This window comes from Carassius gibelio, chromosome B12, assembly GCF_023724105.1.
Source record: "Carassius gibelio isolate Cgi1373 ecotype wild population from Czech Republic chromosome B12, carGib1.2-hapl.c, whole genome shotgun sequence".
Lineage (NCBI taxonomy): Eukaryota > Metazoa > Chordata > Actinopteri > Cypriniformes > Cyprinidae > Carassius > Carassius gibelio.
In genome coordinates this window covers 19166400-19190454 of record NC_068407.1, presented here as the reverse complement: position 1 = coordinate 19190454, position 24055 = coordinate 19166400, and the positions used below count along the sequence as shown (strand labels likewise).

The 24055-nt window shown below is 44.4% G+C and overlaps 1 protein-coding gene across 1 annotated transcript in view; it reads right to left on the bottom strand.

Moving 5' to 3' along the window:
* LOC127968946 (transient receptor potential cation channel subfamily M member 4-like) overlaps positions 1-24055 on the bottom strand; it is a 100077-nt gene that overhangs the window by 42672 nt on the left and 33350 nt on the right. Inside the window, exons 8-13 of the mRNA XM_052570446.1 lie at positions 20626-20859; positions 20141-20237; positions 19888-20009; positions 15758-15991; positions 12730-12831; positions 12495-12623 (exon numbers count right to left, since the gene is read on the bottom strand). Coding sequence (XP_052426406.1) covers positions 12495-12623; positions 12730-12831; positions 15758-15991; positions 19888-20009; positions 20141-20237; positions 20626-20859 — 918 coding nt within the window. The remainder of the gene's footprint in view (positions 1-12494; positions 12624-12729; positions 12832-15757; positions 15992-19887; positions 20010-20140; positions 20238-20625; positions 20860-24055) is intronic.

Sequence of the window (24055 nt, the reverse complement as noted above, 5' to 3'; positions counted from 1 at the left end):
GGAGGAAGGACAGGAGGATCAGGACTGGACGGAACCAGCGAAAGAGGAGTAGAGGGACCAGCAGGTTTGGGAGGAGGCGGGAGAGGGAGGCTGGGAGGGAATACAGGAGACACAGAAGATTCAGGGCTGGGCGGAACCAGCGGTGAAACAGAAAAATCATGGCTGGGCGGAACCAGCGGAGACACAGAAAATTCAGAGCTGGGCGGAACCAGCGGAGACACAGAAAATTCAGGGCTGGGCGGAACCAGCGGAGAAACAGAAAATTCAGGGCTGGGCGGAACCAGCGGAGAAACAGAAAACTGAGAAACAGAAAACTCAGAGCTGGGCGGAACCAGCGGAGAAACAGAAAATTCATGGCTGGATGGAACCAGCGGAAATGGAGCAGAGGAAATGACTGGAGGAGGTAGGAGTGGGAGACTGAGAGGGTATACAGGGGAATCAGGGCTGGACGGAACCAGCGGGGAAACAGGAATATTAGGGATTACCTCCGTAGACCAGTCCATCAGATCCAGAACTTGCTCCATATAACTTTCAGAGACTGTATACAGCTCACCCTCAGTTGCAGGAGTGTGGGCAGGGCTTTCCTCCATGCCCTCGATCTCCACGAGGACTCCCACGATGCACAGTGTTGCCGGCTCACACACCTGGTCAGTCGCGCTCTCGAGATCCGGCTCCCTGTCAGTGGATGGCTCGGACTCTGCGGCTGCGGTGGGCTCTGGCTCCGTGCGGCGTGATGGTGGCTGGCTGGTCTCTGGGTCGGGAGTGGGGCTGGCGAGGTCCTCTATGGGGCAGACGGTGAGAGGTGACCCATTTCTCGCCAGAGTCCACTCCACGTATGCGGCGAAATCCTCTCGAGGACCATCTTCGGACGACAACGCTCTGCATTTGGAGTTCAGGCTGGTGTTGTAGAAGGTGCAGAGCGCGTTGTCCGGGTAGCTGGTGGCATTAGCTAATAGAATAAACTGTCTGGTATGGTCCTCGAGAGAACGTCCTTCCTGCTTCAGCAGAAGGATGAGGAATTCGGGACGATAGAGGGGATCCATAGAAACACTACAAAACAAAAAGACTGAGAAAAAACGAAAGCAAAACGGAGGGAAAGACGCGGTTTTCTACTTTCTCTTTTGAGGTCGGGTCTTCTGTCATGGTTTTACGCTGCCTGAAGGAATACGGAGTCGAGGATAAACGGAATAAGGCTTTTAATATATCCAACACAGGGGATATCCAACATGGAGCACAGAGGTAGACACACGTAAGTAGCAAATGGCAAATGAAGACCCCACAAAACAGAACTGAAAGGACAAGGCTTAAGTACAAAGGATAATGGGGAAACACAGGTGGATGGAATAACTAAATTAACAGGGACATGGAACACATGAGGAATAGAATAGACACACCTGGGAACTAATCAAACTAAGCACGGAAGACAGAAACTGGGTCACTGGGGCAAAAACACTAAATGAGTCCAGGTGTGTGACAGTACAGTACTCCCCCCTCCCGGTAGGTGCGTCCTCGCACCGTAGAAACAACAGAGGGAGGCGTGGGTGGGAACTTGGGAGGGAATACAGGGGAATCAGGGCTGGACGGAACCAGCGGGGAAACAGGAATATTAGGGATTACCTCCGTAGACCAGTCCATCAGATCCAGAACTTGCTCCATATAACTTTCAGAGACTGTATACAGCTCACCCTCAGTTGCAGGAGTGTGGGCAGGGCTTTCCTCCATGCCCTCGATCTCCACGAGGACTCCCACGATGCACAGTGTTGCCGGCTCACACACCTGGTCAGTCGCGCTCTCGAGATCCGGCTCCCTGTCAGTGGATGGCTCGGACTCTGCGGCTGCGGTGGGCTCTGGCTCCGTGCGGCGTGATGGTGGCTGGCTGGTCTCTGGGTCGGGAGTGGGGCTGGCGAGGTCCTCTATGGGGCAGACGGTGAGAGGTGACCCATTTCTCGCCAGAGTCCACTCCACGTATGCGGCGAAATCCTCTCGAGGACCATCTTCGGACGACAACGCTCTGCATTTGGAGTTCAGGCTGGTGTTGTAGAAGGTGCAGAGCGCGTTGTCCGGGTAGCTGGTGGCATTAGCTAATAGAATAAACTGTCTGGTATGGTCCTCGAGAGAACGTCCTTCCTGCTTCAGCAGAAGGATGAGGAATTCGGGACGATAGAGGGGATCCATAGAAACACTACAAAACAAAAAGACTGAGAAAAAACGAAAGCAAAACGGAGGGAAAGACGCGGTTTTCTACTTTCTCTTTTGAGGTCGGGTCTTCTGTCACGGTTTTACGCTGCCTGAAGGAATACGGAGTCGAGGATAAACGGAATAAGGCTTTTAATATATCCAACACAGGGGATATCCAACATGGAGCACAGAGGTAGACACACGTAAGTAGCAAATGGCAAATGAAGACCCCACAAAACAGAACTGAAAGGACAAGGCTTAAGTACAAAGGATAATGGGGAAACACAGGTGGATGGAATAACTAAATTAACAGGGACATGGAACACATGAGGAATAGAATAGACACACCTGGGAACTAATCAAACTAAGCACGGAAGACAGAAACTGGGTCACTGGGGCAAAAACACTAAATGAGTCCAGGTGTGTGACACTAATATTGATAGTCTATTCTTCTTCCAGTTCAACAGCCACTTACTTTCATGTATTTCGGGAGAAACTGGGGAATTCAAGTGCTGTAAGTTACGTTAAATCTGGCTGAAAGGACTCTCAATTGCAGCGCACATTTCGTTATAGATCAATATAATTTATAAAGATTTTTAAACGAAGAATCAGAATATTTTAGATAGTTGACATGGTAAGCAAGTTTGTGTATATATTTTAATAAAAAATGAAAAACTAAATAAAACGAATACCGATACATCTGTTAGTGGCTGCGGTGTGTCACGTGACAATCATGACGCGTCGCCATGGAAACAAGGGGTCAGTTAAAATATTTGTAACGTACGCGTGAAAGGGTTGATTTAAATATATATATATTTTCTAAGTAAACAACAATAGCCCAAGTTTTAAACAAAAAATATTGAGACTATAAAAAATAATTCTGCATCTATTTTTAGGTGTGCCAGCTGCCCCTGTGGGTGGCACAGGCACACCCTGGCACACCCATGGCTACGCCACTGGTATTAACTATTCACGCAGAAATAAATTCCCCTCAGCTAATCTGTCCGTCCAGTGAACATTCAGTGTAAGTTCATATCCATTCTATTTTCTTGGCCACAGGAAATTCTTTTATACATTATTAATGCATTAGAGGATGTAGCAAGAATCAAAATCATAAAGGGACATTAATTAGCAAGGCTGAATCAGAAACTAGTTTAATTTGTGCACAAGAGTTTTTTTTTTTTTTTTTTTACTAAACACTATCACAAACTAGTCCAAACAAACAAACAAACATACAAACACTCACACATACATACAAAAGAGAAGCTAAAGTGGATGACTGAAGCCATTAGAGAAACCAGAAAATGCAGTTATGGAAAATGAGTCAGAACTACCAGAGTTAAAAAGCATCAGTGCCGTTTTACAACATGGTCTACTGCTTATATTAAAGCTCTGTTTCATTTAGCTAAATGTACGATCCTCGCATTGTCTTTGTGGCGGGAGGAGCAAACGACAGACACAGTGGGTGTGGCGTCAGGCCTAGTAGACGCTTTTATTAACAGAAAAATAACCAAAAGAGGGAATAAAAGTATCCAAAGGGGAAATTGTGCAAAATAAACAGGAAATCTGATGTCCTCATCATGCTGCGGGGTACGTTGAAGGGCAGTCAGTGTTCAGGAAGGAAGGATCCAGGTAAGGGGCGGAGTCCAGTCGCCTAAGGTCCAGGGCGTGAGGGGCTTTTTCCAGCGGCTTCATCCATCTCGCTGGGTGCAGCGCTTGAAGATACTAGGACAGCACAGCTTCCTGGCCCGACGCCTGTGTAACAGGTGTGGTTCTCGTCCGGTCCACGGGTCCGGCAGCTCATGTCTCTGGCGGCGTAGGAGTCCCTTCACGCACCCTTCCTGGATCCACAAGGACACCAGCGTGCATGCACGGGGAAGAGACCGGTCTCCCGAGGAGAGGTGTGCTCGGCATTTAAAAGCGGCAGTGATGAGGCTCCAATTACATCACATTACATTACCCTGGACCTTCCAGCGCCCGTCATCTCTCATACACCCACACCTTTCGGGAGCCTGGTGAAGGGCAGTGATTAAGGGACGGGGTGACGATGATAATTAGGGGGGAGGCAGACGACTCACACTTTGGTCATTGAAAGGGTGTCCGGATACAGTCTCGCATGAAAGTTTTAATTGTTTGCAGGTTTGGTGGTGTTGGAGTTCTTCAAGTTCTTCTGGATTTGAAGTGTGATGAACTGCAAAAGTTTTCTCCAAGATGAAGGTGATGAGAAAACTAAGAGACATCAGATGAGGGCCCTCTTCGAGGAGGGGGCCTTCGCCAGCGTTCCCCGCAGTGCTGGTCCCGCTTCTGCCGAGGCAGAACGGCGGCTGCACTCATGGGGTTCGCAAGTGGATTTGGTGGAGGGAATGGAGATGGGCCAGTCCCTATTTCCTTCCACTTCCGCCAGATCCGGCGCCCAATCTCTGGAGTCGGAAGCACGCTCTGCGGTTCCACCCAGGGAGAGGGATCAACGCTCCGCCTCTCTTCCTCCGAGGTGGTTGATGTGGAGTCGGTCGACAGGGATTCGCCACCCCATTCGCCGCAACCGCAGCGAAGCAAGCTCGATGAACGCTTCCTGCGCGCGATACAGCCACCTCCCAGCCGGGGCCTTCCATTCTTTCCCGACCTGCATGATGAGATCACCAGGTCGTGGAAACACCCATTCTCAGCTCGCCTCTACATCCCCTCGTCAGACTACTACGGCAACGTATTGGGGATAGGAGAGCATGGCTATAGAGCGATGCCCCGGGTGGAACAGATGCTCGCAAGCTATCTGTCCCCCGGCGCAGCATCATCTCTGCATTGCCCTCAAAGCCACTCAGGCAGGGTCTGGTTATGGAACAGGAAGTGAAAACCCTATTAGAGAAGGAGGCCATCGAGATGGTCCCTCCTCAAGACATGGAGTCCGGATTTTACAGCCGGTATTTCATAGTTCCAAAGAAGGATGGGTGGTTGCGTTCGATTATAGACTTGAGGGTCTTAAATCGTTCAGTTATGAGATTGAAGTTCAAAATGCTCACAATCAAGCATGTTGTAACTCAGATCAGGTCAGAGGACTGGTTTGTCACAATAAATCTCAAAGATGCATACTTCCACATATCCATCCTTTCACTTTCTCACTTTCACTTTCCACACAGGAAGTTTCTGAGGTTAGCTTTCGGGGGCGAAGCTTACCAACATTAGGCCTTGCACTCTCACCCCGCACGTTCACAAAATGTGTAGACGCAGCTCTGGTCCCCTTGCGCATGCTGGGCATCTGCATTCTCAACTATATCGATGATTGGTTGATTTTAGCTCAGTCCGAGCAGGTTGCGGCTCGGCATCGAGATGTCGTTCTCACAAATATGAGGGAGCTGGGTTTGAGACTGAATGCCAAGAAGAGTGTACTTTCTCCGGTTCAGAGAACCACTCTGGGACTGGACGCTATGGTACAGACCTGGCCGAGGCTTCGTCTGTATGCCTTTCCCCCTATTGCTCTGCTCCCGGGAGTTCTGGCGAGAGTACGCCGGGACGGGGTCCGTCTGTTATTAGTAGCCCCGTTCTGGCCGGGCCGATTATGGATCACAGACCTGGTCTCGCTCCTCGACGGCTCTCCATGGGAGATACCGATCAGGACAGACCTACTCTCACAGGCACAGGGCATGATAATTCAACCTCGCCCGGAGTTGTGGAAGCTGTGGGTGTTGCCCCTGCGGGGGCACAACTATTAGCAGCTGGTCTCTCAACCGAGGTTGTTGAGACCCTCCTCCAATCCAGAACTCCCTCAACGAGGAAACTGTACACCCTGAGGTGGAAACTCTTCACCTCATGGTGCAGAGACCGCCAGCTAGACCCAGCAAACTGCCCAGTTGGTACAGTTCTGGAGTTTCTACAGGCCAGGATCTCTGCAGGGTTGACCCACTCCACGCTGAAGGTTTACGTGGCGACCATTGCGGCCTACCACGCCCTTCTCGATGGCCAGTCTTTGGGAAGCCACCCCCTAATTACACGTTTCCTCCGCGGTGCGATGAGGCTGAGACCTCAATGTGCAAACCCCCGTTTGAACCCATTCAAGATATTTCAGACTGACATCTTACACTTAAAACCTCATTTCTGTTGGCTATCACCTCTATGCGGAGAGTAGGAGTTCTTCAGGCCCTCTCTGTGACCCCCACTTATATTGAGTTTGCACCTGGCATGACCAAAAGCGTTCATATACCCTCGACCAGGATATGTTCCTAAGGTTCCTCTTACACCACGACCTGTAGTGCTGCAGGCCTTCTGTCCTCCTCCCTTTCGGGAGCCCGACCAAGCGAAGCTAAATTGTATGTGTCCAGTTCGAGCGCTGGACGCATACGTCCACAGAGCTGCCCTGTGGAGAAAAACTGATTAATTGCTTGTATGCTACGGTCACCCCAAGAGGGGTTCTCCTGCTTCTAAACAGACTATTAGTCATTGGATAGTCGAGGCTATTAAGCAGACTATTAGTCGTTGGATAGTCAAGGCTATGAGTCCTCTGGTCGTCCCCCGCTGTCGGGAGCCAAGGCTCACTCTACTCGGGGTATGGCGGCCTCCAAGGCCTTCCTAGCAGGTGTATCCATGCAGGACATCTGCAATGCTGCGGGGTGGTCCACGCCTTCTACGTTTGTTAAATTTTATGGCCTAGACATGCCAGTCACTCCAGGCACTTCTGTCCTCTCGTCCTAAGCTGTGCTCTTTAGATACACACTAGGCAGGGGTTTGGTACTCTGGCGGCGTTGGTACTCATTCCCCAAAGCATTGTTCGACGCAGCTCGAGTTCCTAAAGACGAACATCTCTAGGTTATGTACGTATCCCTAGTTCCTCGAGGGAACAAGACACTGCGTCTCGGAGCCATACCCCCGGCACCCCTGCCGGCACTTGCTGGAACTCGAAGCTGATGCCAGCTGCGCGGCACGTGCTTTTATAGCTTCCTGGTCGCTTACGTCAACCCGCCTGTGACGTCACGCTCTTCCATTGGACTGATTACACACAATATTCAGAGTCGCTCACGCTAAGCGCGTTCCCCAAAGCGCAGTTCGACGCAGCATCTCGTTCCCTCGGGGAGCTAGGGTTACACACGTAACCTAGAGACGTTTTCATTCATGAATTATACAAATTTAAGTTTGGATAGTGCACTATAAAGTCTATGTTCAAAAAAGTGAGTGACAGTTAAGGGGTTAACAAAAACCCACCAGTTCACCTCAACAAATTGGAATACTTCATAAAACTGAAAAAAAAAAAATTTAGTGAATTGTTGGCCTTCTGGAAAGTATGTTAATTTACTGTACATGTACTCAATACTTGGTAGGGGCTCCTTTTGCTTTAATTACTGCCTCAATTCGGCGTGGCATGGAGGTGATCAGTTTGTGGCACTGTTGAGGTGGTATGGAAGCCCAGGTTTCTTTGACAGAGGCCTTCAGCTCATCTGCATTATTTGGTCTCTTGTTTCTCATCTTCCTCTTGACAATAGCCCAGTGCTGTATGGGAAAGATTTCTTGGTAAAGGGGTGAAGTGACCTTGGTTTTCAAAAAACACAATGGACCAACACCAGCAGATGACATTGCAAACCAAATCATCACAGACTTTGGAAACTTAACACTGGACTTCAAGCAACTTGGGCTATGAGCTTCTCCACCCTTCCTCTGAACTCTAGGACCTTGGTTTCCAAATGAAATACAAAACTAGCTATCATATGTAAAAAGGACTTTGGACCAATGGCAACAGTCCATTTCTTCTCTTCCTTAGCCCAGGTAAGATGCCTCAGATGTTGTCTTTGGTACATGAGTGGCTTAACAAGAGGAATATGACAACTGTAGCCAAATTCCTTGACACGTCTGTGTGTGCTGGCTCTTGATGCCTTGACCCCAGCCTTAGTCCATCCATTCCTTGTGAAGTTCTCTAAAATTCTTAGATCCAGTTTGCCTGACAATTCTCATAAGGCTGCAGTTCTCTCGGTTGGTTGTGCACCTTTTTCTTCCACACTTTTTCCTTCCACTCAACTTTCTGTTAAAATACTTGGATACATGCACTCAGTGAATAGCCAGCTTATTGGCAATTCATTTTTGTGACTTAAACTCCTGGTGAAGGGTGTCAATGATTGTCAGAGACCATTTTGAAAGCTCAGGAAACCTTTGCAGGTGTTTTGAGTTGATTAGCTGTTTGTCATGTCATCATATTATAATTTGTTGAGATCGTGAATTGGTGGGTTTTTGTTAAATGTGAGCCAAAATTATTGCAATTAAAAGAATCAGTGACTTAGACTACTTCAGTCTGTGTGCACTGAATTCATTTAATACATAAGTTTCAAAATTTGAGTTGAATTACTGAAATAAATGAACTTTTCATCGACATTCTAATTTATTGAGAAGCACCTTTAAAAGCTTATTTAGAACATCAGAAGACAAAGGCCCTGTCCACACGGAGATGCATTTCGCTGTATACTAGTGTTGTCACCGGGACAACATTCTAATCATTTCAGGTTATATTAACTAGTGATCTTTCATAACACACACTCAAAACAGTATACAATTCAAAAGACAATATTCAAGAACTGTAATGGTATACAGTGTCCTGAGGAGATTTGTGTTCTTTTTCACAGAAAGGCTTTACCATGAATTAATTATGGCGCTTTTCCACTGCGTGTTACAAGTCAGCATGGCTAAGTACGGTACGATTTAAGCTCAGCTTGCATTTCCACTGCAGTTTAGTATCACTTTAGAGTGGGCAGGACTATTCACATGTCATTATAGTTGCACCGCCTTTACTGCTATTACTCCTAAGATAAAAAAAAATATTCTGCGTCGCCTTTGACGACAGAGGAGCAGTGAAGGACAAGAGAAGAACCAAGCCTGGATTTTATTTTGTGTTTGGTTTTTATTTGTGCATGGCAGTCGTCCGCGAGGGGCTTTCGTGCTGTTGTGTGTTTATTTTGTAATTAAAGTTCAATTTGATTGTCCACCAGCTCCCGCCTCATTCTTCCCATGAATATGAAGTTTATATTGTTACAGGAACCTCAAACGAAGTGATACTAAACAAAGTACCAGTTACTGTAGTCCGTACCATGCCGTAAGGTGCTGTAACATGCAGTGGAAAAGCACCTTTAGAGAAGAGTCCATTTTTATGGGCAGTGTGCGTCTTTCCTAAGGGTAAAATAATTGAGAGTTGCTCTGCCCGCATTCCTTTAAGCAATAAATACAGTACTATCAGCATTGGTTGCCATGGAACCAGAGGCCTCTTCTGCCTTTTTGTGGCGTTAACCGAATTTCGGGGGAAGAGTCTATTGAGCCCTCATAGTTGTCTTGTTGACTGAGAGGTGTTTCATATATATATATATATATATATATGGTGCTGGTACCCTATTAAAAAAATTTATCCAATTAATTACATCATGTGTGACTAATTAATCAAATTAATCGCACATCAAATTTGAAAAAATTACACCAAAAAGTTCATTTAAAGTCATTGTTGTGTAAAGCATCAAACAGGCATTACAATAAGTATTTTGTTTGATAAAATGTATTACATATAGCCTACTCTTTTGTACCATGTGAGTAAATGATGACAGAATTTTTATTTTTGGTTGGGTGAACTATAACTTTAATAATTTATTTTCTTAATTTTATTATTATTACTATGAAAATATGAAATTATGTCTTTAATGAAATTATACTCTAAATACTAAACTAAAAACTTTTGTTTTATGGAGAGCTTGTGTGTATATATATATATATATATATATATATATATATATATATATATATATATATATATATATATATATATATATATACAGGGAGTGCAGAATTATTAGGCAAGTTGTATTTTTGAGGAATAATTTTATTATTGAACAACAACCATGTTCTCAAGGATTCCAAAAACTCATTAATATCAAAGCTGAATATTTTTGGAAGTAGTTTTTAGTTTGTTTTTAGTTGTAGCTATTTTAGGAGGATATCTGTGTGTGCAGGTGACTATTACTGTGCATAATTATTAGGCAACTTAACAAAAAACAAATATATACCCATTTCAATTATTTATTTTCAGCAGTGAAACCAATATAACATCTCAACATTCACAAATATACATTTCTGACATTCAAAAACAAAACAAAAACAAATCAGTGACCAATATAGCCACCTTACTTTGCAAGGACACTCAAAAGCCTGCCATCCATGGATTCTGTCAGTGTTTTGATCTGTTCACCATCAACATTGCGTGCAGCAGCAACCACAGCCTCCCAGACACTGTTCAGAGAGGTGTACTGTTTTCCCTCCTTGTAAATCTCACATTTCATGATGGACCACAACTTCTCTATGGGGTTCAGATCAGGTGAACAAGGAGGCCAAGTCATTAGTTTTTCTTCTTTTAGACCCTTTCTTGCCAGCCACGCTGTGGAGTACTTGGACGCGTGTGATGGAGCATTGTCCTGCATGAAAATCATGCTTTTCTTGAAGGATGCAGACTTCTTCCTGTACCACTGCTTGAAGAAGGTGTCTTCCAGAAACTGGCAGTAGGACTGGGAGTTGAGCTTGACTCCATCCTCAACCCGAAAAGGCCCCACAAGCTCATCTTTGATGATAGCAGCCCAAACCAGTACTCCACCTCCACCTTGCTGGCGTCTGAGTCGGACTGGAGCTCTCTGCCCTTTACCGATCCAGCCACGGGCCCATCAAGACTCACTCATTTCATCAGTCCATAAAACCTTAGAAAAATCAGTCTTGAGATATTTCTTTGCCCAGTCTTGACGTTTCAGCATGTGTGTCTTGTTCAGTGGTGGTCGTTTTTCAGCCTTTCTTACCTTGGCCATGTCTCTGAGTATTGCACACCTTGTGCTTTTGGGCACTCCAGTGATGTTGCAGCTCTGAAATATGGCAAAACTGGTGGCAAGTGGCATCTTGGCAGCTGTACGCTTGACTTTTCTCAGTTCACGGGCAGTTATTTTGCGCCTTGGTTTTTCCACACGCTTCTTGCGACCCTGTTGGCTATTTTGAATGAAACGCTTGATTGTTCGATGATCACGCTTCAGAAGCTTGGCAATTTTAAGAGTGCTGCATCCCTCTGCAAGATATCTCACTATTTTTGACTTTTCGGAGCCTGTCAAGTCCTTCTTTTGACCCATTTTGCCAAAGGAAAGGAAGTTGCCTAATAATTATGCACACCTGATATAGGGTGTTGATGTCATTAAACCACACCCCTTCTCATTACTGAGATGCACATCACCTAATATGCTTAATTGGTAGTAGGCTTTCGAGCCTATACAGCTTGGAGTAAGACAACATGCATAAAGAGGATGATGTGGTCAAAATACTCATTTGCCTAATAATTCTGCACACAGTGTGTGTATATATATATATATATATAATATATATATATATATATATATATATATATATATATATATATATATATATATATATATATATATAATATATATATATATATATATATATATATATATATATATATATATCCCAGAAATAAATATTAACTACTACTCATCCTTTTATTTACACAAATGTCTTGTTAAAAATGTCTACAAATTGATGAAACTGATCCGAGATCATGTAAAAACATAGATGCTGTTTCAATGTTTTGCAGCTGGGAGGCAAACTCAATGAACTTGAACTTGCCTCAATGAACAGAGATTGCCCCCCAATGGAGAGCCATAGACATTTCAAAACGTTTCGAAACAGTTATGATGTAATGAAGCCTCGTTTACTGAAATCACGTGACTTTTGATACACGTGACTTTTGATATAGTTTGATACACGCTCCGAACCACTGTTTCAAAACAAACCATTCGCAAAAGTTTTTAAGCTTCACGAAGCAGTGATTCGAAAGCAGCCATCACTAATTCTCATCCCATACTAGGGATAGGGGGAGTTCTCTGGGTTCGGGCTATATTCCAGGCATCATTTCATTTTCATTTCATCCAATCATTTTACGTGAGTTAACTGTATGTACGCGGATAAAGTTGGATATAATATATACCCAACTTTATCTATAGAGCTTGCAACAATACAATTTACATTTAGCGATGATACAGACAATCACACAGGCACAATGTATGGGACATTTAAATTTATTTACATCTTACAGTTATTAAATTATTTTTATTAAATGGAAGGTTAACTTTAAGTGAGTTTTCAAATGTAATCTAAATATAAAATGGGGAAAATTAGCATGATCAATTAAATATCCAATATCAAGCGTTAATGACAATTAAAAAAAAAAATCTCTCAAATCAGTCCATAACTGATATATTGTGCATCCCTAATAATATCACAATAACTACAGCAGCTCATCGGTAGCACTTTACCATTTCCCAGCATAAGATCGCCATTTCACCACGGTTCTGCAGCACCGCCCAAAGGAAGAGACATAACCACGGAAACTTGCACATGTTTTGCTTATAAGAGCACTCCTCCTTCAGGACCTTGCGAACCCTCTGTAGGGTGGTATTCAAAGACAACGGCATTTCATTTTTAGGTACTGAGCAGACAATGCAAAAAATTCATTTTCAAATTATACAGAACTAAAGTGAGGTCTGGTACCTTCAAAGCTTTTCTTCTGGTAGATGCTGAATCCACTCTGAATACAGACCTATAGAAAGGCTGGCACACCTCTCCCAAAAGATCCTCCAGTAACAGACTCACCTACAGTAGGAAGGTGAAAGTGACATTTACAACTGCACATATTCATTCACACGACTGGTGCACAAAACATCCATAGAACTGCAGCTCTCTAGTCAGTTCCTTTTATTTTAAGTCATGAATATTTAGATCAACTAAAAACAGCAGAAAGTTCTAAAACACTTAATGGGTCTAATTGATCTTACTGTTGATGCACACTTTATACAGGCAAGTGGATGAGCCAAGTATATGTTATACAGCACGTTAGGAGTTTTCTTAAAGGCATAGTTAACACAAAAATGAAAATGAAGATATTTGTAATGAAATCTGAGAAATTTCCGTCCTTCCATTCCAACTAACTCTTTGACGCTTCAAAGCATAAAGAGATTATAAAACAAATCCATATGTATTTAATTGTATAGTCCAAATTGACTAAAGAGACCCAATCACTTATCATGAAGGGACTGAATTTTCGGCTTTATTTACATATAAACATGTGAACACTGATATGCAAGAACAAATCTCACTGGTTATGGTGGAAACTAAAACAAGCTTCATTTGTGTTCTAAAGACAAACGAAAATCTCACAGGTTTGGAATGACTTGAGGGTGAGTAAATGGGAATTTTCATATCTGCAATAAAACTATCCCTTTAAAGGAACAGTTAACACAATAATGAAATTTCCTGATAATTTACTCACTCTCAGGTTAACCAAGATCAGTGTTTTCCCTGCCATTATATTAGGGGGACGACCCCCCCCCCCCCCCAACAGCCCCCACCGGTCCACCTTGAAGGTCGTTAATTTAATTTAATTTAATATAATTTAATATAATTTTATATATAGCACCAGATCACAGCAGAAGTCATTTTAGGTTTCCATTCCTATAGAACAGGTCTATACCTTGTTATTTTATTAAACAAACTAAATAGGCTAATTTACACAAGACATATTATTTCTATCTTTACATGATTGCATATTTACAATTCTCCACTGCTCTCTGTATTGCACAGGGCAGAGTTGCGCACACACAAATTTGAGCACACCACACTCCCACCAGCAGACAGAGAGCATGCAGCAGAAAATATGTCTCATTAACCACCTGAAAAGCAGACAAAAATATCAGTTTTTTAAAGCTGCACACTTTGTGGATAATTTTTATAAATAGAAATGTTCCGATGTTAAGTTCAATGTACAGTTCAAATAAATGTTCAGTAGTTATATTGACTGCCGTCATTAAAAGAAACACATGAACACCATTAAGTGTTTTTAGGAAAAACATTCAAGGATTTTTCTCTATCTAAAGCTAGTGAACAGGGATCAAAGTAGACCATTTTTACATTCCCAAATCCATATTTAGGCAGCTTCAAAATAATCTGCATGATCCGAACTGACAAATAAAGCTCTTTTCTAGTGAAGCAATCTGTCCCAGCAAGAACCACCCCACATTGCTGACAAAAGGAATGTAAAAATTCTACATTTTAAGTGCCCTTCACGATGTAACACTGTGCAAACCAAATATGTGGGACAATTTAAAGGGGGGGTGAAATGCTATTTCATGCATACTGAGTTTTTTACACTGTTAAATAGTTGGATTCCCATGCTGAACAGGGACAAAGTTTCAAAAATTAAGTTGTACGTTTGAAGGAGTATTTTTGTTCCAAAAATACCTCTTCCGGTTTGTCACAAGTTTCGGAGAGTTTTTTTTTCGAGTATGGCTCTGTGTGACGTTAGATGGAGCAGAATTTCCTTATATGGGTCCTAAGGGCACTTCTGCCGGAAGAGCGCGCACTCCCGTATAGCAGAGCACTGAGAGCACAACAGACTTCACTGATCAGAGCGAGAGCGTCGCGAAATGTCACAAAAGAAGTGCGTTTTTGATTGCCAGGGCAAGACAACCCTGCACAAATTACCAAAAAAAAACAGCATTAAGGGACCAGTGGATGGAGTTTATTTTTACAGAGCATCAACGGAGTTGTGCAATTGTTTTTGTTTGTTCCCTGCATTTCGAAGATGCTTGTTTTACAAACAAGGCCCAGTTTGACGCCGGATTTGCATATCGTTTATTTCTTAAGGATAATGCAGCCCCAACGAAAAAGGGTCACCATCGTGTGTTGGAACCTTAGGTGGTGACTAAAACTGCTTCAAATATCTCTGTGTTGTTAACTTAGCTATCGGCGCTTAAGCACATCAAGTAAACAACATGCGATGTTGTCATCAAACTGCACTTTCCACATGTACAGCTTTAAAAAAAAAAGACTACATAAAGTGGAACTTAGTCATTTTCCAAAACCGCTAAGCAAATATATACAGTTTCAGTACATACCACATAGAGACGTCGTTGCTGATGCTGCTCTTGTTAAATTTCAGCCTCTGGATCTGATTCTGGATCATAAATATACGCTGAATCTGACTGTTAGCCATGGTTTGTTTTGGATGATGTTTTTTTTTCTCACGGTAATGTCACAGCTTCCAAACACTTTCAATGCAAAAGCCTACTGGCGCTCGTGATTCTTTAGCTCCGCCCACACATCACGCCTCCAGTCGGTCGTGTTTTTCCGGGAAAAAACGGTACAGACTATCTTTCTCTTATAAATATAATAAAACTAAAGACTTTTTGGAGTTATGAAGGATGCAGTACTACTCTATAGGTACTCAAGATTAACAGGATATTGAGTGAAAACGAGCATTTCACCCCCCTTTAAAAGAGAAGACCTGTACTTGATGGGTGGGGTCATGCAGATTACTTTGAAGCTGGCTGAATATGAATTTTGGACAATCAAAAATGATCTGGATTGTTTTCTTCTAAATTGAAAACCTTAATTTCTCTTCAGCAGAAATAAATCTTGTAGATCTTAGATGGCCTGGCAGGGTAAATAATCAGGAAACTGCCTGCAGGTGGGTGACATAATTGGTCACACCTGCCGATATTTGCCCATTACTAGATCTCACCTCATAAAGGCTGACTTGGCACGTCTGACCACTGGACTCGTTTATGCGCTCTTCCAGGAAATGCTGCAGCAACATGCCGGCCTGAGAGGTCTTAGAGATGGAGTCATAAAGACCCTCCAGTCGGCCGTAAGTCAGGTAGTTCAAAATGTTTAGACCGTTGTCAATGAAGAGACGCACAAACTGGGGTTTATCGTTCACCAGGGCATCAGTCATGGACTCTTCAAGATCTTCATACTGTTTATGTCAAAATATAACAACTTCAATCATTTACAACACATAATGCATAACAGATTAGTAGTGGACATTTTAAAAGGGGTCTTATGACTGTCACGTTACGCGTTTCAGGAACTAGAAGAGAGAACCATGTGCAGGTATGTATTTTTATTTATAGGGCAAATCCAAAAGAATAAACAGTCCAGGCCGGGTCAAAAACCAGGATATCCAAACAGAACATAAACCGGACACGAACACAGGGCAAAGCAAAGCAAGGCAAGGCAAGGCAAGGCAAGGCAAGGCAAGGCAAGGCAAGGCAAGACTGACGGACATGAAACGCAATGACATCAACATTAAACAAGGACTCCGTAACATAGACTGAGACAGACTGGGTATTTATACACAGAAGGATAATGGGGAAACAGGAGACAGGTGGGGGGAACAATCAATTACGTAACAAGGAGGAAGGTGACCATATAAGGGAACAGGAAGTGATCTGGGACAGACACCGTGAGAAGGAGGACATCTAGTGGAACCCCGGGGAACAACAACCCAGACACTGTGACAGTACCCCCCCTCTACGGAGCGGCTCCCAGACGCTCCAAGACAAAACACAACACAGAGACCAGGAGGGAGGCGGACAGGTGGAGGCTCAGGGGGAGGGACGGAGGGCCGGAAAAGGAACACATGGGGAACAAACACCAGAAATGTAAACCTAAAACAGGGAGACCAGGAGGGAGGAGGACCGGAGGAGGTACAGGGGGAGGGACGGAGGGCCAGACTAAACTAAAGGGAACAGACAGAAACATAACAGAACTCAAAAAACACAAAACAGAAGTCCATGAAGGACATGTTGAGGCGTCCACCAGGGCGGAGCAGATGACCACCACAGCCATGTGGTCAAGGCCAGAGCCCTCCAGGGCGGAGCGGAAGACCACCACGGCCTTGTGGTCAAAGTCAAAATCCTCCAGGGCGGAGCGGAAGACCACCACAGCCTTGTGGTCAAAGTCAGAGCCCCCCAGGGCTGAGCGGAAGACCACCACGTCCTCGTGGTCAAAGCCAAAGTCCCCCAGGGCGGAGCGGAAGACCACCACGTCCTCGTGGTCACCGCCAGAGTCCCCCTGGGCGGAGCGGACGACCACCACATCCTCGTGGTCACTGCCTCAGCCTCCAGAACGGCATCGATCACCACATCGGGAACGACCTTGGGCACCGCCTCGGGAACTGCATCGGGCACCGCCTCGGGAACAGCATCGGGCACCGCCTCGGGAACAGCATCGGGCACCGCCTCGGCCTCTCGAACAGCAGCGAGCACCTCCTCGAGAACAGCCTCGGCCTTGGGAACAGCATCGGGCTCCGCCTCGGGAACAGCATCGGGCTCCGCCTCGGAGACTGCATCGGGCACCGCCTCGGGGACTGCATCGGGCACCGCATCGGGCACCGCATCGGGCACCGCCTCGGGGACTGCATCGGGCACCGGCTCGGGGACTGCATCGGGCACCGCCTCGGGGACTGCATCGGGCACCGCCTCGGGGACTGCATCGGGCACCGCCTCGGGGACTGCATCGGGCACCGCCTCGGCCTCTCGAACAGCAGCGAGCACCTCCTCGGGAACAGCCTCGGCCTCGGGAACAGCATCGGGCACCGCCTCGGGGACTGCATCGGGCACCGCATCGGGCACCGCCTCGGGAACCGCATCGGGCACCGCCCCGGGAACCGCCCCGGGAACCGCCTCGGGCACCGCATCGGGCACCGCCTCGGGAACCGAATCGGGCACCGCCTCGGGAACCGCATCGGGCACCGCCTCGGGGACTGCATCGGGCACCGCCTCGGCCTCTCGAACAGCAGCGAGCACCTCCTCGGGAACAGCCTCGGCCTCGGGAACAGCATCGGGCATCGCTTCGGGAACTGCATCGGGCACCGCCTCGGGAACTGCATCGGGCACCGCATCGGGCACCGCCTCGGGAACCGCATCGGGCACCGCCTCGGCCTCCAGAACGGCAACGGACTGTGCCTCGGCATCGGGAACAGCATCGGGCACTGCCTCGGGAACCGCATCGGGCACCGCCTCGGGAACTGCATCGGGCACCGCCTCGGGAACTGCATCGGGCATCGCCTCGGCCTCTCGAACAGCATCGAGCACCTCCTCGGGAACAGCCTCAGCCTCGGGAACATTCTCCAGGCCTTGAGGGACGGTCGACGCCTGTCTCCTCGTCCTCCGCCCCCTATGACGGCGAGTCGGTGGCACCTGTACTGGCGACTCAGGCGTTGAATCAGCCATCTTGTGCCTTGGTTCTGGGCTGGTGGCCATCTTGTACTGTGGCTCTGGGCTGGCGGCCATCTTGTGCTGTGGCGCTGGCTCAGCGGCCATGACGTGAACCGTCTTGGGAACTTCTAGTATACCCGATAGCCTCTCGAAGTAGTCGAGAAGGGTATTAGCGGCCCTCTTGGGCGTTGGTGTTGAGCTGGCAGCCATCTTGCCCTGTGGGGTGAGGCTGGCTTCCATCTGGCCTCGTGGTGCGGGGTTGGTGGTTACGCACCACAGCGGCGCTGGGTCGGTGGCCATCTTGCGCCGTGCTTCCTCTCGCCCACCTCCTCCTCGACGACCTCCCCTGGTTCCACGGAAAACCACCAGGCGAGTTCCTTCGAAACCGCCTCTGTCCCGCTCTGTGACTGGGGATGAGGCATGGGCAGACATACCTGCTGGTTCTCTTGGTGACGGAGTCCTTCTGTCACGTTACGCGTTTCAGGAACTAGAAGAGAGAACCATGTGCAGGTATGTATTTTTATTTATAGGGCAAATCCAAAAGAATAAACAGTCCAGGCCGGGTCAAAAACCAGGATATCCAAACAGAACATAAACCGGACACGAACACAGGGCAAAGCAAAGCAAGGCAAGGCAAGGCAAGGCAAGGCAAGGCAAGGCAAGGCAAGACTGACGGACATGAAACGCAATGACATCAACATTAAACAAGGACTCCGTAACATAGACTGAGACAGACTGGGTATTTATACACAGAAGGATAATGGGGAAACAGGAGACAGGTGGGGGGAACAATCAATTACGTAACAAGGAGGAAGGTGACCATATAAGGGAACAGGAAGTGATCTGGGACAGACACCGTGAGAAGGAGGACATCTAGTGGAACCCCGGGGAACAACAACCCAGACACTGTGACAGTGACATTGCTAAAAAGAACATTATTTTGTGTATTTCGTGTAATGCAATATGTATGCATATGCATATGTTAATGTGTTTTAAAGTAAAAAACAAACAAAAAAAACAGCATTTTCCCCATACTGTACATTATTGTTTCTCCTCTATGCCCTGCCTTTCTGAAACACGTCGATTTTTACAAAGCTCATCCATCTGAAAAGCAAGGTGTGCTCTGACTGGCCAGCTATCCAGTGCACTGTAATTGGCTGAATACCTCAAGTGTATGACGGAAATGTTACACTCCTCACAATACTGTGATGCCGTGTCCCAGAGCAACGACACAAAAACAATAAAACCCATTATAAATTAGGCATTTGTTGCATTCTTTGGGGACATAATTACGGATTATAATGACTTATCTTGTCTTTTACGCATTGCATTGCATCGTGCCACGTAAAAATAAAACCATGTCTGCATTTGTGATCAGAGAAACAACAAACAACAAGAAGCACTACTCTACCCGTGTTTGACCAAGGCGTTTTTGGAGGGCGTGGACAAGTCTTAACTTTTATAAAGAATATCTTTTGGGGTTTAAGACTTCAGTCTTTTCAAATTTAGGAATCTTATCTATGCACCAGTATCAAACCCAGGACATTACCCCTTTTTAGTGCCATGCTGTGCCGTTTGAACTACAGTAACATGCATCAACTTGCTTTAGTTCAGAAGCTAATTGAATATTTCTCACAATTCTCTACTGTACCTTCCAGTCAATGTTTCCATTGAACAGTTCACTCTTGGCAATGTCCACTCTGTTCCAGGTTACAGCCAGCTTCAACTCATCCACATAGGGGTTAGTAGTCACCGAAACTCGCTGTTCACTCGCTAACACATTCACACAGCAGAATTATGTTGATTAAAAATATTTTAAAAGTATTAACATCAAAGTACAATGTAGAAAGAAAAGGTTAGAAGTTAAAGTGACACAAACACTTCAATAACCAGTTTAAGTCTACCTTGAACAAGCACTTTAAGCATCACAGTGTCAAAATCATCTGCTCCTTCTGCGTGATAAATGGAGATGAGGTCTTTCTTCTGGTAGATGCTTAAAACCTTTCAGAAGCGAGCCAAGCAACAAGAAAAAAACAGTAATTAAAGAAACGTGCCTGTGACCTGTCAAATTAACCAGAGGTCCAACTAAAAATTTATGACTTTTCTTTTTTGCTTTTCAGCTGAATTAATAACGTAAGTGAATGGTGAAAAAAAACGAAATATTAAATATCTTAAAATTTACTGAGTAATCCACTATTTTGTAGAGGGGGTTCAAAATGACAATGTTCACCAGACATTTGGAGCCAAATTACAGAGGGGATGACTTTAGAAAGATGACAGCATCATTTTATTTTTATACAGTGATTTTCATATACAGTGATTGAAAATGAAAGTAAATTTGTCGTCCATCATTATTTATGTTTGATTAAGTACAAAGTCTGACATTTACCTTATCAACCAGCTTGTCCATGTCTTGCTCTGAAGGAAACTGTTTCTTTACTTTCGTGGTTATGCGTTCTCTAAGCTCCATGTTGGGAGACCCTTCCTCCTTCTCTGCTCCTCCAAACGCAGAAATTGGAGCATATTGCACATTCTCCACAATGTCGCTCACAAGATTAGCAAGCCCACCCGAACCAGCCAGGACCAACCAGGGCATTGAATTCTTCAGAGAGATTTCTAATGCCTGAAATGAAGAAAAATGGAACAATTAAAGGGGAAGTTTGCTCAAAAATGAAGAATGGCTGTTAATTTTCTCACCCTCAGTCCAAAATATAGGTGACATTTTTTTTTTTTTTTTTGTGGTAGTACATAAGATTCTTAGATGAAACCATGGTCCTCGTGATTCATAAAAGGCAAGTTAGAGGCTACCAGCACTTGAAAGTTAAAAATCCACAGACAAGACAAAATTGATACCTGTGACTCCTATATATTGAGGTATTATGAAGCAAGACAATTGGTCTGTGCAAGAAAATCTAAAATTTTTATGACATTATTACCTGTAATCCATAGCCTCAGGAATCTGATTTCTTTCCCCAAACTGGTTCACACAATGAAGTCACATACACAGACACAGCATATTACTGGAGGACCCAATAATGATATGAAATGCTGATGTTTTACATGGCTAAAACTAGGGCTGCCCCTAAGACCAGGACAACTAGAGCCCCAGATACAGATCCCCTGTAAAGACCTTGTCTCAGAGGAGCACCAGGACAAGACCACAGGAAACTTCTGATTCTTCTGCACAATCTGACTTTGCTGCAGCCTGGAATTGAACTGGCCCCCCAACTGAGCCTGGTTTCTCCCAAGGTTTTTTTCTCCATTCTGTCACCAATGGAGTTTCGGTTCCTTGCCGCTGTCGCCTCTGGCTTGCTTAGTTGGGGTCACTTCATCTACAGCGATATCATTGACTTTATTGCAAATAAAAACAGACACTATTTCAACTGAACAGAGATGACATAACTGAATTCAATGATGAACTGCCTTTAACTATCATTTTGCATTATTGAGACACTGTTTTCCAAATGAATGTTGTTCAGTGCTTTGGCGCAATGTATTTTGTTTAAAGCACTATATAAATAAAGGTGATTGATTGATAAATAGTCGACTAACCATTAGTAGACAAGAGGAGGCTAAAATTGTATTAGTTGCTTAGTTGCAGAAAAAAAAATTACATTTGTGAAGTCACACTGTCCGTAACAGACAAATTGGTAACAGCTGGTCTATGTGGTAATACATCAGGCAAGACATCCTAACACTCTCCTACCATTCATAGACTTATATATATATATATAATAATACTTGCATATTTCAGTTGATATATTTGATATATATATATATATATATATATATTAGGGGTGTAACGGTTCACAAAATTCACGGTTCGGTTCGATACGATTCACTGGTGTCTCGGTTCGGTTCGGTACGGTTTGGTACGTTTTAGATACAGCAAAAAGAAAAAATTGGCAGATACATTTCCTTGATTTAAAAAAATATATATTTATTAAAACTAACAAAGTATGTTTTTTTACATTGAACAATGATGGAGCTATTCTTTACCCATCTTCTATGGTGTTTTCTTAGTAACATACTGTATAAAACAAAAACAGCTCCTTATAAAAAAAAAATGAAAATTTTATATTATTGTTGTAGTAGTTATGAACAAATACAAAGATGTAACTTTTTATATGGAACTCTATAACTCTTTATATTGAGTGTGTTTTTACTCAATTGGTTCTCTATAGGGCTTTTGTTTTTTGGCTCAAAGCAGGAATTACGGTCTGGCTGAAATGAGCTCGTGAAGGAATATTGTAACGGGGCTCAATTACATTAAGCATATTCTTAAAACCTGCGTTTTCCACTACAGAGCGCGCTCGCTCACTCAGTACGCGCGGCGCTGGACCCTGGGCTCAGCGTTGCCCTTCAGATACAACGCGATTTGTGCTGCACTATGCCAAGAGCAAAGTAGGTGGAGTTTTCAAAACTGCCCGTGCATACGTTCTATTTATAACAGTTCTTCTATCTAATAACGTGCAGGCCTGTTAATTGTATCGTACTGCTCAGGAAATTCCGATACAGTACAGTACTAGTCCATTTTGATTTCCGTGCTTGCTCGGATGCCCCGATCGATTGGTAAAGTGCACCCAAACACCACACCTGTTGGTTATTGGAGGATCTTATATTTCTGGTCTGTTAAACGCATTGGCCATTTTGCAACGAGCCTTCAGCGCGTACTGAGTGAGCGAGCGCCTGACTGAGTAGCCTATATAACATATAAAGTTGGTGTTTTTTTTTCTTCGGGGTTGTCAGGGGCGTTGCCTGTTACGTCGTTTGGGTTATTGAGCTACCTTGTTGAACGCATATCATTATATTTCACAATTTTTTATTTATTTTGCAAATATAATTAATTAGTCCAACGAACCGTTCGGTACATAATGCGTACCGCGTACCGAACCGAAAGCCTCGTACCGAACGGTTCAATACGAATACGCGTATCGTTACACCCCTAATATATATATATATCAAATATATCAACTGAAATATGCAAGTATTAGCAACTTTACATGGCATGTTAACCTGGAGAAATGTATGCTATTCAGTGTCTGTGCAGAGTGTGGAAGCTGAACAGTAAAGCGCTCTACATGACAGATGGAGGTGCTGGTGCACTGCTCTTAAAATACTCTGTAATTTTTGGCCATACAGATAAGAAAAATGAGTCTTTTGAATATGTTCATTTGTGTGCACTCATAATAACAACAAAACATTGCGCTTTTGTAAAATAAAGAAATCAACATGATGGGTTAGGTCTGTGTGAAATTGAGCGCGATACTCGGTGTATACTTGATTTACAGATATGAAAATAGAAAATGTAATCCATAACATGCATACAGGCGCATCACTGCTGCGGAGATGACTAGTCTGTGTCACTTCATCTCTTAAACCGAAAATAAAGAAAGCACTAGTTTATCACATAATTAAAATGAAACATTCATTATCATTACTTCTGCAGTGCACTGTTGCAAACTTTATGCATTGCAAACTTTAAGGCTCATTATTATTATTTAAATGGTTTAATAATAAACATGTGATTAGTCGACTAATGCTTCAAATGATCGAGGGCAGCCCTAGCTGAAACATATGAAGTGAAAAAACTTCATCAACTCATCTTTTTAGAAGCATTAACAAAGAGAAAACAAAACAAAAAAATGAATTTGGCCCCTTCATTCAAGTACTCATTTAGAGTTCAAATAACTGTCAGGCACAGGGCCGGCGCTAGCCATTTGGGTGCCCTAAGCACAAATCCTTGGTGGTGCCCCCCCCCCCCCCCCTGCAACAAACATGAGATGTTTATAGGACGTGCAGATCAAGTCTAAATTGCG